Source organism: Mirounga angustirostris, unplaced genomic scaffold, assembly GCF_029215605.1.
Source record: "Mirounga angustirostris isolate CCGP_5_RB_7025 unplaced genomic scaffold, mMirAng1.0.hap1 SCAF_6, whole genome shotgun sequence".
Classification (NCBI taxonomy): Eukaryota; Metazoa; Chordata; class Mammalia; order Carnivora; family Phocidae; genus Mirounga; species Mirounga angustirostris.
This window is the reverse complement of record NW_026991714.1, coordinates 89648035-89665909: the sequence shown is the minus strand read 5'-3', so window position 1 is coordinate 89665909 and position 17875 is coordinate 89648035. Positions and strand designations below refer to the sequence as shown.

Here is a 17875-nt window from a genome sequence, read left to right as displayed (position 1 = left end):
TAGGCAGTGCAGCCCAGATTGGACCATATCTTGGATTCTGTGCCTTCTTTGGCCCAGCAGAGATGAACTTGCTGAGCATTTAGCACAGCAAGGGTGCCTCTTTGCTCATTAACTTCTGCAAGATTTTTGATGCAACTGAGGAAGAGTTCCTCTTGGTTGCTTCCTTCTGGTTTTTCAGTAGACACAGGGGTCACCTACTCTTTTCATGGTGTCTATTTACGGTTCCTCTTCCTGTTTTTGCTTCAAGAGGCACTTAGCATTTTGTGACTTTATTTAACTCTGCTTATGATAAGCAGGAGGAAGAGGACTCTGATGAAGACTGTCCACAGGGAAGCCAACAACTTTCTTTGCCAGATCCAGCATCTCACCTTCCTGTCGGCGACCACCTCACCTTCTCTAATGAGACTGAGCCTGTTAGGGTTCTGCTGCCAGATGAAAAAAAAGAAATCAAACAACCAGCCCTATCCATGTCCAATTTACATGAGGCTACAATGTGAGTGTGAATCCTGAGTATGGAGTCTCTTTTCAACTCCTTTTTGTCTGGGATACCTTATATGTGCATACAAAATTCTCAAGAGCTATTAGATTCTCTTAAAAATGTGAACCACCAGTTGCCTAAAAGCATAATCTGGTTGTTCTCTTGACTGGAGAATTGAGAAGACAAAGTCATGAGGAACCAACACTCCCAGTAAGGTCCTAAAGGTGCCATAAATGCTAATTTCCTACAGCCGCACATCTTTTCAGCAGGGTCTGGCATCAGTCTAATTTTTGGCAGTGTGTGAAGCACAGCTGGCTTTTGAATATGCTGGACCAAAAGGAGTTGGGATCCCATGTAGGTCAGTATTTGTCAGGGCCTTTATCCTAGTCCATCTACTCCTTTAGATAAGATGGTTTCTCCAGCCTGGGGATCCCCTTGGCCATAAGTAAATGAGCTGCCCTTAGGCTCCTAATGGCCCCTCAGGAGCTATTTGTATTTTCATTAATATTATCATTATTGTTATCATTATCATTATTCAGTAGGTGGCATTCCTCTTGATCATTTGACCTTCTTTGGTTTGTATATTACAGGCCAGATTATGAGATTTCCTTTAACATGTATTACTATAGTGTGGTGAATGTATATCCCAAGATAGGGGTGGAATCCCCAAAAATATACGAGGTGGGACTAAGGACTAAGTTGTAAATTAGGATTTTAGTGTGCTTGTAGAATCAGCTGGTACCTCAGTTTCAGCTCTGAGAAGTAACCTGTTTGGAAGCAGAAAATCAATCTTCCTCTCTTTTTCCCTCCTTCTTTCCCTCGCTTTCCTTTCTTTCATTTATTTATTGTTGGTTGGTTATTATTAAGCAGCTGTTATTAACTTTTGGGGGGTGTTGGGATTTTTTTTTAAGAAAATGTCAATAAAAACAGGGAGTTCAAAATTCTGAAACCATGCACAAGTTTCCTAGATAAAAATTCCTGCTCTAAAAGTGCATGACTTTTCTCTTAGCTTAGTAGAATGAAGTGAGTAGAATTTGCAGTGTAATTCTAGCTTTATTTTGAATAAGGTCTGTTTCATTCCCAAGGGGTTTTGCCATTTTCCCCATACTCTACATTAAGTGTAGAATTTTCTTTAAACTCTCTTCCTCTTGTGCCTCTTAGTTCTAGTCTATCACCAAGTACTGATGAATGTTCTTTCAAAATGTCTCTGTCTCCCTTATCCATTCATATGGTCATTACCCTCACCATATTTTATAATGGATTCCACTGGCTTGCCTTCTGTCTGTCTGTTCTCTTATGACATTGTTTTCATCCTCTGCTTATGTGCTTCCCTGTGATCAGGCTCTACATGCACTATATTTATTCAAAAGATACTCTTTTAGGAAGAATCCTTCTGTATCATAATATGATTTGCTGAATAGATAAATCTTATGATGTCTCAATTATGCCAGAGCTCAGTAATGGCAAATATATTTTTGCTTGATATAGGCCTGTACTTCTTGACCATCTCCGAGAAACTAGGGCTGACAAGAAGAGACTTCGGAAAGCCTTAAGAGACTTTGAAGAACAGTTTTTTAAACAAACGGGAAGGTAAGTGTGGGCAGAGATTTTTTTAAGTTAGTATTTCCTGGGGAACTCTTGTTAAGAATGAACTGCAGTTTTTGGCAGGAACAGGGACTTTATATAAGATGTAAATAATTTCCACAGTGACTTAGACTCAAAATCTGTCTAATGCAACATTCTAATAGTGCCATTATTAGGTATGTTTATGGGAGGCTGTAGCTATCAAGTATGACATCAGGCTTTAAGAAATAAAGGATGAAATCCCAAAATCCCTAACTTTGCATAATAAATCTCTTGATAACTATTGAATTTATCTAAACCTTTAAAAAATCTATTTGATTTTTCAACCCATATAACTTCTTTGTTCTGGGTTACTTACTTTCACAAGTTATTTCCTATTTTATTAAATAATTCTTCTTTTGTTTTAAATGTATCTTTTAAACTTAAGGATCTGCCCTTATTTATTTTCAAGTCAGATGTTCATAGCTATTCTTTCTATCCCTAACATAAATGTTTAGCTATGTCCTCTCTTTGTCTATTTTTGTCAACCTAAGTCTCATTAGGCATTCCATTAGTTTCCTCTAAATTTTGGTGTATTGTCAATGTATATATAATTTTTATATGTATAATTTATATATGTATTTTTACATGTATGTAATTATATATGTGTATATGTATATAATCTATTTGATGTTATTATATATATAATAAAATCATAAGATTCAAGATTATTGATCTACTTCCAGAGGAGAAAGAGACAAATCATTTAGCTATCTGGAGCCTGTTTCCATGGTTGTAAGATGTAAAGATGAAATGATTGGACTTCCTGGAATACTTTGGGAAGCTATAGTTGTTCTGTCTGTCTTGTGACTTTCCCAAAGTCACAAAGTTATTAAGGTGGCAGAGGTGGGAGTCACTGATACACTGGCCCCTCAGTATTCCTCTCCATCTACGTATCTGCCCTTCCTGAATTGCTTTCATTTCAGCAGACTAAGGGTCTACCTGATGGACAGGGACTATTTTCTAAAGCACCTTGAAAGCTTGGTCTACTCACCTCTTAGCAGCTTTTCCATTGCAGTCCTCCAGAGCTGTACAATAGGATTTGACCTATTAAGTCAGAAATGTTTTGTGTTCAGCAAATACAGATGTAACCCACTTTGTTTTCTACCTGGAATCTTCCTTTTCCAGTTGACTGCTACAAGTCCAAGTTATTTACCTTCTGTTGATGTTAACTAATCTAGTGAAAATTGTTTTGTGGATGTTAAATTTAGAATATAAAACATAATTTCTTGTTTTCTTTTTCCATTTCCATTTTTTCCCTTTATAGAATTTCCATACAGCTTTTACATTTACATTTTTTAAATCTGTATGTACCCAGGAGTCCAGAGAGTTTGAGACCACCCCGGTGTGCTAGTAGTCCTGCCTAATGGAGCTCCAGTGGTATTTGGCATACCTTTTGATGTACAGGGAAGTTAGTGATGTCCTATGTATAGTATTCTACTGTACCTTTGAGTCTCAACCCTACTTCAGATATGCCTGTATTTGACTGAGGTTGTATGCCCTCTTGTGGTAATATACTTAAACTAAATGCCAAAGTGGTGGTATATCACAACTAAAATCAAAGGGTTGAATGGTTAGGAAATATGGATCTTAATCTTGTTATCCTAAGAAATTTTCTTAGGAAGGCCTAATCCTGCCCAGAAGGTAAAATAACCATGCAAATGGATTACTAAAATTTTTAAGTTACTGTAAATGTTCTTGGTAATATTTGCCAAGCAAGAGGAATAATCATGTAGATATGACATTAACAGTTATAAGCCAGGAACTGTACCAGTTATAAGCCAGGAACTGAACAGTTATAAGCCAAGCACATTAGCATGTTTTACATAATGGGAAAACTGCTTCAGGAAATACTTAGCAAAATTTTTCATTCTGGCCAATACACTTTTTTTTTTTAAGAGATTTTATTTATTTATTTATTAGAGAGCGAGCGAGAGAGAAACAGCATGAGAGTGGAAAGGGTCAGAGGGAGAAGCAGGTTCCCCGCTGAGACAGGAGCCCGATGTGGGACTCAATCCCAGGACTCCGGGATCATGACCTGAGCCAAAGGCAGTCACTTAACCAGCTGAGCCACCCAGGCGCCTCTGGCCAATACACTCTTCTTTATTAACCAAAACAGAGTCTGTAGGACCAGGGAAAAGTTGCATGATGGGTTAGGGTTACTAGTGTTTCCTGATAAATTAGACCATTTCTTCACTTAGATATGTTTATATAAATTAAGGTGGTATTTAGAGGCCCAGTTAAAAGTTTGGTCCATAATACAGAATGGAGGCAAAGGAATTCTATTAAATAACTTAGACAATATTTAAGAGAAACCCTATCTACAGATTTGTGTACTGTTCTGAGTTCTGTACTTTAAATTCCAGGGAAGTGTATAGTGGTGCATCACAAGTAGATAACTCCATTCTTAGGAAATCTTTATAGATTCATGCTTTTTTTAAATTTGTGAGAGATAGATCTTTTATCAGTACTGGGAAAATAGAAGGGAGTATAGGTAAAACATTAGATGCTTTCTATTTACCTACATTCAGCCACACTAATATTAGAGAGTATTTATGTTTATATTCAGTATAAACTGTGGTGTTTCATCTGTTTTCCACTCCTTGTATTTCAAAGTCATGAATGAAAATGTTCTAAAAGCAATAGGTAATCTTATCAACCAAGGAGACAAGAGCCTTCTAAGATCCTGAAGCAATTACTTCCCTTTAGATAGCATATCCTGGCCACATATTTTTGCGGAAAGGAAATGGTTTTAACTCCAGATGTTACCCAAACATTCTTCAAAGTAAACGGCAAGAACATATAATAGTTAGAATGAGTATGTATAAAATATGCATTGTTAGATGTCTAGCCTTAGAATTAGTGTGCAAAGAGAACCATTGCAATTCAGACTCATATAAATTCAATCCATGAACATCTCACTGATTCTACTACACATTAGCAGAGATAGGTATTATAATTAAAAGAAAACTTGGAAGTATTTCATGTTTATAAGGTAACCATTGAGCTTTTTTCCCCTATCGCCATAAATTTATATAAATTATTTCACTTAACTTATGTGGTTTTTAGGTTGAATTTTTAACAACTCTCATTGTAAGGGCTGAACATTCTTCATATGCATGAACTGTGGTATGAGTAATGGGAGAATGACTAGACTAAGAATGCCTTGAGAGTTCTGGTTTTTGGACTTTTTTTCCTTTTTACTTGCTCCATTGTTGTCTGTCTATGCAGTGGACCATATATTTGCAAAACACCCATGACATTCAAGTTCTCAAAGTGTACTATTATACAAAAACCTAATGACACATGGAGGAGGGATTGAGTGAAGGTGGAAGGGAAGGTAAAAAAGACATGATGCAAGAACCAAGTGGAAACTTCTACTCTGTACTTTCTCATGTAAACATTATAAAAGGATTTTTAATGACTTGATTTATTATGAGCTAAAAGACAGTATTTTCTGTTTTGCAGAAGTCCACAAAAGGAAGACAGGATACCAATGGCAGATGAGTACTATGAATACAAGCACATAAAAGCCAAACTGAGACTATTAGAGGTCCTCATCAGCAAGCAAGATGTGGCCAAAACAATCTGAGGTTCAGGAAATGTTTGTGCTCACTTTCAACCAAGATAAGGTCAAGTTTATTTTCCTTTGCCATTCTTGCTAGGTAGTTTTGACATATTGAAAATTGAAGCACTTTAGTGGTAGTATTAGCTGTTTTTAAGAAGGGATGGCAAGAGTAACCATCAATGAGGAAGGAGGATTTAAATGGGGGAAAATATAACCGCTAACAGTATAATTGGAAAAAAAAATTCAGTCTCCTCCATGCCAAGCAGAAAATGCACAGTCAGTATAATTATTTCAAAAAATATCTTAATATTTTATCAAATCTAAATAATACTTGTTCAGTGGGCCACTTATTAGGGAAAGTCTATTTAGTGTCCAGAAACTGCTTATGTTAGTGTATGGAAAAGAGCATGATTTTTAAAAAATCAATTAAGAGGAGGAAAAGAAACTCTTCTTTTTATGTGGAAAGGAATACAGCTAGTAAGAATGTAATTTATTTGAAAGTTCTAATAGTATTTTTAAGTGACAAAAAAAATCTACCTTGTCCCTTAAGTCTGCTAGGCTATTCAGTAAAGCATACTAGAATGTGTCACTGCTAATTTTTTATTTCTATATAAAAATAGCACATTATTTTATCTGTTATTTGAAATTTTACATTTCTGGTTACCAAAGTTCATTCTTATAGCATGTACTTTGTGAATTATCTTTGTCTAAAATGGACAGATGTTTATATTAAAATAAAATATTGTATTAAAATTTGAAAATAGGTATTTTGGATAGATCTGTGGTCTGCAGTATATAATCTAATGTGACCATAGTTATGATTGCTAAACTTTTTGTTTACTATAAGAGTATATAACTATTTTTCAATTGGGAATATGCATTTTTCTTAATGTTCCAAGGTCTATGTATACTTTGTAAAGTCACAAGCATTCTCATGAGTTGTAGGTACTCTTCATTCTGTACAAAATGAAAGGTTTGAAATTGTTGGGACACCTTGGAAAAGAAGCCAGAATTTTATTTGCTTCATCAACTTTAGTGCATATAGTTTTGTGTTATTTTGTACTAAAACACACATTTATTATTTTTGCCTTTGTAAGAATAAGTAAAAGGTCGACATTTTCTCTTGTACCAACCATGTTTGTATGTCTGTTTTCTGTAATGTTTAAGCATGATGTTGAACAAATTCACATTTTCATATAGTTTGGATGGGAAGAATATTGACTTTCAGAAGCAGAGTATTTCAGAGACTTATTGTTTTCTCTGTATTTACCTGATATTTTATAACTTTTATGAATCAGAATGATGTCCTTCATAAATTTGTTTAATTGAAGTCATCTACTTGTAACAGGACAGATACACAACTATTTGAAGTTTACAAACTACATCTTTGATAAGGGAAATGGTTTCATGACATGTATACAATTGCTATTAAAATGTAACTCTATATATTCTATATGATTGTAAATATTTTATACAACAATACAAATAAAATATTTTTCTATTATATTTATTATGTTGAAACACAATAGTTGTTTCCTGTTAGCTAATATAAATAACATAAATAACACTGTCAAACAACAAGTTGGAAGTGCTGACAATTCTAGGCTTCAAGATTTAACTCATGCTGCAATTACACCCTTTCATGCGGTTTGGAGTTATCCCAATATTTGTTCAGTAGATTAAAATGAATGCATATTTAAACACCATTTATAAGCCGTTATTTTGTATTTTGCTAAAGCAGTTTATATAATTGTTTTGTTATGTTTGGCATAAAGGAAAAATAAAAACATTGCAGCATCTAGGCAATAAAGTGTCAGAGGAGAACTTTCATCACTGAAAGTAATGGGAAGGGCAGGGAAAGGAAACACTAAAACGGCTCTGGATGAAATTTGAAAAATGGCAATTTGCTTTTGGTGATAGCGGCATGTGCATGCTTCAGTGGAAAACAACTGGTGATGAAAATGGACAACAGAGGATCGGTGTTCTTAGGGGAAGAAAAGGGACTGGGTAAGAATAAGAAAAGTGGGCATTAACGTCCAACACTGATATTACAGGTTTTGCAGCTGGGATCTTTCTTTGCATTTGCAGTAGACAAACTCATGAGCTGATGACCAGTGATTTCTGCTACAGTGCCCAGAGAAAGATCCACAGGGTCAGTATAAATGACTTCTAAAATGACATCCTGGGCATGGTGGTAAACCAGCACCCCATCTTCTTCTGTGCAGGTCAAAAATTTATTATCCTTGGAATTTAGCTGAGGAAGGCGCTGCTTACAAAATTCATCTCCTGGTGATCCCACAGGGGCAATAACAAGAATCACATAATGATAAGCAGTGTACATACAGTAGAAGTCCCCAAAATATAAGTTAGTATTGGGGTTAAAAAGTTTTTCTGCTACAATCTCAAACCTGTATCTTCCATAAGGTGAATCCTGGGGTGGCTTCCCAGTATTGAACTCAGTGCTGCAGCTGAAGAAGATGCCTTCTAATTTACCACTGATAGGAGAGCCATGGCTACCACTGTTATCCTTGACAGATGGTTGCATAGCATTCCCATGATGTTCTCTGCAAGAGAAAAGACATGGTCACTTCTTGGTATAATAGTAGTAAAGCTATTGATTTATATGTAGATTTGACTGGTGATAAGCCCAAAAGTCTGAATGCTCATCCTTTTATATCTTTTTTTTTTTAACCTTTTTTTACCTTTACCTTTTTTTACCTTTTACTTTTATGTCTTTTAATGTAAGGATGTTCTGCTACAAACCTTGGAGGTCTTTACATAATAAATTTCCTGGCCAGAAAAACCAAACTGGAATTAGAAATCTTACAACTGAAATCACAACCATTATATGCCTACTGGGTTTCAGAAGTGGCTCTTTGAAGAGAAAACTGGACTAACACTATTGGTTAAATATATTGAATGTTTCTTTAAAGTATGCCAGAATTTAGTCCTAATATGAGTGCTGTCCACGTATATATATTGGCACAAAAGAGTCTTGTTTTATTTTGTGTTTTTTTTTCCCTAAATACAGTTTACTAATCAGGTCCCCTTTCCTGCGTTTTTCTTACATCAGAGCTGGTTATTCTCCCTTTACCATCACCCCCGATCTATTCTCCATCCTTCTTGCCTTCCATTGTGGGATGGGACTCTATCATTTGGTTCATCTTTGTCCCTTGGTCCCTTCCATTTCAGTTCTACTTATGTAAGGCACCATCAGATCTAGGGGAGGAGGAAGTAAAGCCTTGAGTGTGCTGTCTTCTACTTCCTCCATGCTTCAGAGCCTTGTGGTTCTGGTGTGGCTGGATTCGTATGTACTATACGTCTCTGACTACTTCTCCTATTGGGTGTCTTCCATTCCCCTTCCCAAGAGTAGTAAAACCTTTCAACTCTTGATAGTTCCTGGTTGCTTTAGCATCCCTTATTAGTTGACTTAACCCTGTCTATACCTTTATGAATGATGCTTTTGTCACATTTTCTCCAGAACTCCCACTAAGTGTGACTTCCCTTTCTTGCTGGGTCCTTGACCACCATGACCTGGGATGAAAATTACAACTTACCACACAGGCATGAGAAGCTTCTCCCAGTCAGCATGCTTCCAAAAGAGCCTGTGGGTCGGTGAGGTATGCCCAGGGTCTCCCCTAACTTTAGAACAACAATGAGTCTCAAATTCTAGTGCCTAAGAACTACCAAGGAAGCTTATTAAAAATGCAGCTTCAAGGAAAGACCAAGCAACTCACATATTAGAGGACACTAGATAAATAAGAGATGTATGAATATTCTGGATTGGACCCCATATTTTTATCCTTATTCTTCTTCTTTCCTCCTAATGTTCCAAAATTCCTTCTAGTATCATTCTCTTCCTTTTTTCAAAAACTTCTTTTAGAAAACACAATGGTCCAAAATCTTTGGGATGCAGCAAAAGAGGTTCTAAGGTGGAAGTTTATACAGGCCTACCTCAAGAAGCAAGAAAAAATCTCAATCTTACTTTACACCTAAAGGAGCTAGAAAAAGAAGAACAAACAAAATCCAAACCCAGGAAAGGAAGGAAATAATAAAGATCAGAGTAGAAATAAATGATATAGAAGCTAAAATAACAATAAAACCAAAGATCAACAAAATTGATAAAACTCTTTAAAAAAAAAAAAGAGCAGGAGAGAGAGGACCCAAATGCACAAAATTACTAATGAAGGAGGAGAAATAATAAACACTACAGAAATACAAACAACTTTAACAGATCCTAAATACCAATAAAACTGGATAACTTGGAAGAAATGAATAAATTCCTGGAAACCTATAATCTACCAAAACTAAAGCAGGAAGAAATAGAGAATTTGAACAGATCAGTTGTCAGCAATGAGGATGAACTGGTAATCAAAAAAACTCTCAAAAAACAAAAGTCCAGGACCAGACAGCTTCACAGGTAAGTTCTACTAAACATTTAGAGAAGAGTTAATACCAATTCTTATCAAACTATTCCAAAAAATACAAGAGGAAGGAAAACTTACAAATTCATTCTATGAGGCCAGTATCACACTGATACCAAAACCAGATAAAGACACCATGAAAAAAGAGAATGACAGGCCAACATCACTCATGAATATAGATGCAAAAATCCTCAACAAAATATTAGCAAACCAATAATACATTAAAAAAAATCATACACCACAGTCAAATGGGATTTATTCCCAAGATGCAAGAGTGGTTCAATATTCACAAACCAATCAACATGATATATCACATCAACAGAAGAAAGGATAAGAACCATATGATCATTTCAACAGATGCAGAAAAAACATTTGACAAGGTACAACATCCATTCATGGTAAAACTGTCAACAAAGTAGATTTAGAGGAAACATACCTCAACATAACAAAGACCTTATATGAAAAACCCACAGACAACATCGTACTCAATGGGGAAAATCTCAGAGTTTTTCCCCTAAGGTCAGGAACAAGACAAAGATATCCACTCTCACCACTTTTATTCAATGTAGTACTAGATGTCCTAGCCACAGCAATCAAACAACATAAAGAAAGAAAATGTATCCAAATTGGTAAGGAAGAAGTAAATCTCTTACTGTATGCAGATGACATGATACTATATATAGAAACCCTAAAGACTCCACCGAAAAACTACTAGAACTGATAAATGAATTCAGGAAAGTTACAGGATACAAAATCAAGGTATAGAAATCCATTGGATTCCTATACACTAATAATGAAGTAGCAGAAAGAGAAATTAAGAAAACAATCGCATTTACAAATGCACCAAAACCAATAAAATATCTAGGTATAAACTCAGCCAAAGAGGTGAAAGACCTGTACTCCAAAAACTATAAAACAATGATGAAAAAAATTCAAGATGACACAAAGAAATGGAAAGACATGCCATGCTTATGAGTTGGAAGAACAACTATTGTTAAAATGTCTATACTACCCAAAGTGATCTACACATTTAATACAATCCCTATCAAAATAGCATTAGCATTTGTCACAAAACTATAACAAACAATCCCAAAATTTGTATGGAACCACAAAAGACCTTGAATAGCTGAAGCAATCTTGGAAAAGAAAAACAAAGCTGGAGGTATCACAATTTCAGATTTCAAGTTATATTACAAAGTGGTAGTAATTAAAACAGTATGGGACTGGCACAAAAATAGACATGGAGATCAACGGAACAGAATAGAAAACCCAATAATAAACCCACAGTTAATCTTATTTTTGACAAAGGAAGAAAGAATATCCATGAGAAACTACATGCAAAAGAATAAAACTGGACCACTTTCTTACACCATACACAAAAGTAAACTCAAAATGGATTAAAGACCTAAATGTGAGACCTGAAACCATAAAAGTCCTAGAAGAGAGCACAGGCAGTAATTTCTCTGATATTAGTCATAGAAACATTTTTCCAGAAATGTCTCCTGAGGCAAGGGAAATAAAAGCAAAAACAAACTATTGGGATTACATCAAAATAAAAAGCTTCTGCAGTGAAGGGAACAATCAACAAAATGACCAGGCAACCTATGAAATGGGAGAAAATATTTGCAAATGACATTATCTAATGAAGGATTAGTATCCAAAATATATAAGCAACTTCTACAACTCAATACCAAAAAACCCAAATAATCCAATTAAAAATGGGCAGAAGAAATGAACAGACATTTCTCCAAAGAAGGCATCCAGATGGCCAACAAACACATGAAAAGATGCTCAACATCACTAATCAACAGGTAAATGCAAATCAAAGCTACAATGAGATATCACCTCACACCTGTCAGAATGACTAAAATCAACAACACGAGAAACAAGTGTTGGCGAGGATGTGGAGAAAAAGGAATACTCTTGCACTTTTGGTGGGATTGCAAACTGGTAAATAAAACTGGTAGATAAAATAGATCTACCCTATTATCCAGGAATTGCACTATTGGATATTTACCCAAATAATACAAAACCCTGATTCAAAGGGATACAAGCACCCCTGTTTACTGCAGCATTATTTATAATCACTGAATTATGGAAGCAGCTCAAGTGTCCATTGACTGGTGAATGGATAAAGAAGATGTAGCATATTATTCAGCCAAAGAAAAGCATGAAATCTTACTATTTGCAACAACATGGATAAAGCTAGAGAGTATAATGCTAAGTGAAATAAGTCAGTCAGAGAAAGACAAATAGCATATGATTTCACGCGTATGTGGAATTTAAGAAACAAAACAAATGAGCAAAGGAAAAAAAAAAAAGACAAACTAAGAAACAGATTCTTAACTATAGAGAACAAACTTATGGCTACCAGAAGAGAGGTTGGTGGGGTGATAGGAGAAATAGAGGGTGGGGATTGAAGAGTACACTTATCATGATGAATAAAAAAATAAACAAAAAAACTTCTTTTAGTCATTCTTTTGCAGTAGATACTGTAAAAAATGACCATCAGCATTTTGCCGTTTTTGGCTTCTTCAGAACTCAGTCCAGAATATAAGAGCTAAAAAGAAAACTCAGGGAACTCATTAGTGTATTGTCCCTTGAGTCCCATGGTCCCTAACTGACTTCTCTCTACCTTTCAGTCTTCTTCCACCTTTCAGATTCCCATGTTTCTTTTATATATAAAGTCCAGAGTTTTTAGTCACACTTAGTGGGAAAAATAGGGAGAAATGTTTCCACTCCATCTTGTCCTGGGTCAAAATTCTTACCCTTGTTAAGGTTACATTCTCATTAACAAAAACCAAATATCGATATGATATGTGTCCAACATGAATCTACAAGTTCAATTAATGAAATAATAATAGCAGAATATATGGAGACAGGAACTGAGACTAGGAGAAATGTATTAGCATTAGTGACAAACATCAACTTTGAGGATATACAATCTAACACCTAAAAGCACCAGGAATTACTACACCTGTCAGTGGATTGGTAAAGAAAAAACTTTCTGATCTAGAAAGGTGTTTTAAGGATAGTGAGGCTACCTAGTGAACTTGAAGGAGTAAGAGAGAAAGTGGTATTTTGATCTGGGGTAAGGGAAAGCAATATTCACTTAGAAATTTATCTCTAGAGAAAGAGATCAAAATGAGTTCAATCCATATGGATTGAGTCAGAATTTACCTAATGCTTTTTCATAATTTGTAATGATTTGGAAAGTCTGTAGTTAGGTAAGTGAAAGGTTCATTTCTATTCAAGCATTTTGCTTAACAAATTGACATTTTAAATGGATTCTGATAAAGGAAGTGGGTCCTGATTAGAATTCATTACCTAAAAAGAAAAATCAAGGTCCATTGAAGCTAATGTCTACTATTTTTTTAATAAAGCGTTTTGAAAAAGCAATTTTGAAGAACTGTACCCACACTTGAGAAGTATATTTATTTATATATATTGTATTAAGATATAATTTACATGGATTTTACAACTGTCATGGAAACTCCAACAAAGGTAAATTTCCTTGTTAGTAAATATATCTTTCATTCTAGTAGACTGGAATCAATTATACAATATATACAATGACTTTTTCCAGGCAGTCTTTATCATTTCTTTTCTTCTTAGAAGAGTTTTTGAAAACAGATGATGCAAATTTTAGTATCTAAAGACCTGAAAATAGGCTAGTTTCGACCCAAAGGGCAGAGAAAATCAGAGAAATACTGACCTCCAGTGGCCACCTAAAATAGACATTGGCAATATTCTAAGAATCTAAACCTTGTACCAAAGATGTATTTATTATATTGATGTATTTCTTAGTAAAAAAAATAGCAATAGATCTTTTTGTTTTCAAATTTTATGCTTAAAGAAAACCTTTCTTGTTAAATATATATGGTCATTCCCATTCACAATTGACAGATACATTAATTTGTGTTATATCTGTTTCTACTGTCTAAATTAGGTTAATGGCATCCACCATGAAATATGTATAGATTCAAGGGTAAATAATTATCAGATAGAAGAATTATGGACTAAACTCTGTGTTTATAAGATACTCAACCTTATGGTTTGTAGCATCAATATATATATATTAAAAAAAACCCCATGATATTGCAAAGTATTTCATTTGATGAAATCAGATGCCTAAATTCATCTTTCTCTCTCCGATTCCCTTTACATTTTCCACAGCTTGGAGCTGATTTAAATCTAAAACCATGATCATGACTTAAGAAAACTAGAGAAGTAAGAAACAAATAACAACAAAGCTTCCTATTTTTTTTTTCATTATAATCCTTACAACTTAAAGTTTAAAGTGAGACCAAATGACAAATTATAGAGATTACTGTATAAAAGTTTTAGAACTAAATAGCATTTATCATTTTAAAAACCTTAGTCTTAGCCTTTAAAAACATATATCTCTATTTACTGTCCTGAAATTTTCATCTGTAAATATAAAAGGATTATTAAGTATTAAAACTACCTGTAGCATGGATTTCTTTTGAATTCTTGGAAACTGCTTCCCAGTGTAAACACAGGCTATCTTAGAAATACTAATTGAACATTAGAATTCAAAAGTAAACACAGCAGACTGTCCTCATGAATAATCCAAGATAATGGCTAAGAGATCTCATCACTTAGACTGAAGCCTGAAAAATCCCACCTGATTCACCATATTTCACGAAAGTTACATCTCCCCCTCCCATTTTCAGTATCTTAAAGCAATCAATCCACAAGAAGAGAATTATTTAGTTTAGTTATTGGGTGGTAGAGGAATTTGTCATGAATGGTCATCAGTCTAAACCCTGGAGGGGTTTAGATCTTCCACTCAAATAGACAGGAACTGTCATTACAAATGATTATAGAAAGGGATGTAAGTAAAGTGAAAAAAAAAATCCCATAATCTGATTTTTTTCTACTCAATTATTCTGGGAAATAAAAGAGTATAATTAACTATTTTGAAAAGAAAACAAAAATTGCTATTTCACAGAACTAGACTCAAGGAAAACCTGAGCCTAGAGCTTAGAATGGCATTTAGTAAAGCAAATCAGTATATATTTTTTTATCCTTACCGAATATAGTCAAAATAGTCTTTGTGTTGGTTACGATAAAAAACAGAAAATTTAAGCATCCGTCCTGCAATCACTTCGGCCTTCTCCAATAGCTGTGTTAGATGAACTTTTGAATAGTCTGAAAATAACAAAAAAATTCTCTTACTAAAAATACATTACCAAAGGTATCAACTACATGTTTAATAAATTGGAAATTATTAAAATTCACCTTTAGAAAATTTATCTTAGTGAATAGGAAATTGCACTGAAAAAAAAATTCATTGTCTTTGTTTGGCACATTTTGCTTTCTACAAAAAAATGTATTTGTTACGGCTTATTTTTTTTTTATTATTATTATTTTTTAGGATACCCATGCATTTGTTTCACTCTTTGAAATGAAAGATCCTGCAACAAAAATGTTAAGTAAGGAATGCAGACTTGGCATAACCCAAGTAATATCAATTGGCACCATACTAGCTTTTCTTGAATCAACTGATAAGTCAAATAAAAGAAGCTTCTAACCTGCAATCAGTACCAAATTGAATTTAAAAGGGTAGCAATAATAATGTTCATTTAATTTACTCTTTACATCTACGAGGTTGGTGAGATAGATTAAATATGGCAATTTTATTGATGCAGAAATTGAGGCTTGCCACGGTTTGATTTGCCAAATGTTCATATAGCTAGTAATTTAGAGACTAGGTCTCTGGTTTTTAGTTGATGGTTTTCAGGTATACAAGACTGTTGAAAATCTAAAGCTTCTCTCCAAGCAACTTGATCCTTTCACCAACTTTCTGTTTTGAAAATTGAGGACTGTTGTCAAACTCCTCTACCAAAATCTAAGCAAAAATTTTTGTCTATAAAGATTATCAGACATTCCAAATAAAAGCAACATAGTTGAGCTGCTCACGACAGCACAGTTTGTTTACTAACTGCTTCACTGGCTCACATTTATTTAGATTAGAACAGATGATGCAGAAAGCATCATGCAAAATTAGATGATCAGGTTAAAAGATCAAAAAGAATATTCTTCCTTTCAAAGAACTCACAGTCTAAATTTGCAAATAAATATACATAGATAAATATATAGACAACTGTGATTTATGGGGCAAGCACATGGTTTTAGCTCTAACATAGACAAGACTAGAAGTAGATTAGTTGGTGGCATTCTATTTTATTTTATGTCAATATTTTGCACAGAACATAGCACACAGTATGTGCTCAATAAATGTGGAGTGAATTAGCTATTATACAGATTAAAAGACAATTTATACAAAAAGCTTCCTCAAAATTTACAGATTAAAGATTATTGATAAAGTTTAGATAAAAGTCTCTGAATTATTTTGATAATCTGAAACAATAAGCTTTGAAAAGCTTAAGTTCCCTTTATATTTTACTCATAGAAATTAAAAATGCAAAATAATTTATAGAAAACTATTGTGGCACATTTAAAAGCTGGCATTTTATTATTTACCCCATAACATTCTTAGCAGAATTATGAGATGTAGTTCAGTAAAAGAGCAATAGGGTGATCACTCCAAATGAAAGAAGACAAGATTTTCCTTAATACACATAGAAATAAAACATGTACTCATATGGTTAAACAGATTATAGAACAGAGTGAATGTGTATGCATCTACAGACAGGTATTTCTGAACTGGAAATGCCAAAGGTCTTCCTTAAGCTAAAGAAGAAGTAATATTTCACACTTTTCCCCAACGTCAAATGGGGATTTTAGCAGGTAAATTAAAGCTCTTTTAATTGGACAAATACTATGACTTTGTTTAGTGCAGTCCTATAGAAAATAGCATGTATTAAAACAATATCAAAAAAGACTGTGGCTCAGGACAAGAGATCTGTAACCTACAATGGTAGAAACATTAGATTGGCAACAGACCTATCCACAGAGACCTGGCAGGCCAGAAAGGACTGGCAGGATCTATTCAGAGCACTAAATGAGAAAAATATGCAGCCAAGAATACTATATGCAGCTCAGATGTCATCGAAAATAGGAGAGATAAAAAGCTTCCAAGACAGGAGAGGGAGCAAGATGGCGGAGGAGTAGGAGACCTGGATTTCGTCTCCTCTCAGGAATTCAGCTGGATAGGGATCAAACCATTCTGAACACCTACAAACCCAACAGGAGATCAAAGAAAAGAAGAGCAACAACTTTCTGAACAGAAAAGCGACCACTTTCTGGAAGGTAGGACGTGCGGAGAAGTGAATCCGAGGCGATATTCGGGAGGATAGACGGCGGGGGAGGGGCCTCCGTCGGCCGCTTCTGGCAAGTGATAGAGCCACGGAGCACAAAATCGGAACTTTTAAAAGTCTGCTCCGCCGAGGGACGTCACTCTGGTGGCTAAGCGGGGGGTGGAACCCTCCGGGACAGTGTGGTCTCAGGACCCTCGGGGTCACAGAAGGACCGGGGGTGCCTGAGGGCGGCAGAGCTCCCAGGTATCGGAGCAGGGAAGCCGGCTGCAGAGGCGGAGCCCAGGCGCGGGCTCTCAGCTCGGGGTTGACATAAACCGTGATCCGCGGCACAGCCGGGCCACTGCTCCTCCAGCAGGGACCCAACAAGCGGCAGATCCGGGGAGACTCACCTTCCTCCCCCGGGAGGAGCCGCGCGGGAGGGCACCGCAGGGATCTGCTGGGTTTGGAGACTCCAGACCGGGTCGGGTGCCAGAGATAGAAACGCGCGGTCACAGGCCGGTTGAGCATGGAGTGCAGCCGGAGACCGGGGAGACGG

General features: G+C 35.4%; 2 protein-coding genes across 7 annotated transcripts in view; one reads left to right on the top strand and one right to left on the bottom strand.

The window, feature by feature from the left end:
* The window catches only part of FAM13C (family with sequence similarity 13 member C), a 153092-nt gene extending 146435 nt beyond the window's left edge, over positions 1-6657 (top strand). For 3 of the 6 annotated variants that reach the window (XM_045877885.3, XM_045877879.3, XM_045877881.3), the window contains 3 exons: positions 294-493; positions 1967-2068; positions 5570-6657. In XM_045877885.3, the coding sequence (XP_045733841.1) occupies positions 294-493; positions 1967-2068; positions 5570-5693 (426 nt within the window). In that variant the 3' untranslated portion in view covers positions 5694-6657. The remainder of the gene's footprint in view (positions 1-293; positions 494-1966; positions 2069-5569) is intronic. The other 3 variants (XM_045877884.3, XM_045877880.3, XM_045877883.3) reach the window with 1 other exon arrangement.
* The window catches only part of PHYHIPL (phytanoyl-CoA 2-hydroxylase interacting protein like), a 90659-nt gene continuing 79227 nt past the window's right edge, over positions 6444-17875 (bottom strand). Inside the window, exons 4-5 of the mRNA XM_064594666.1 lie at positions 15151-15268; positions 6444-8233 (exon numbers count right to left, since the gene is read on the bottom strand). Of these exons, the coding sequence (XP_064450736.1) occupies positions 7699-8233; positions 15151-15268 (653 nt within the window). The 3' untranslated portion in view covers positions 6444-7698. The remainder of the gene's footprint in view (positions 8234-15150; positions 15269-17875) is intronic.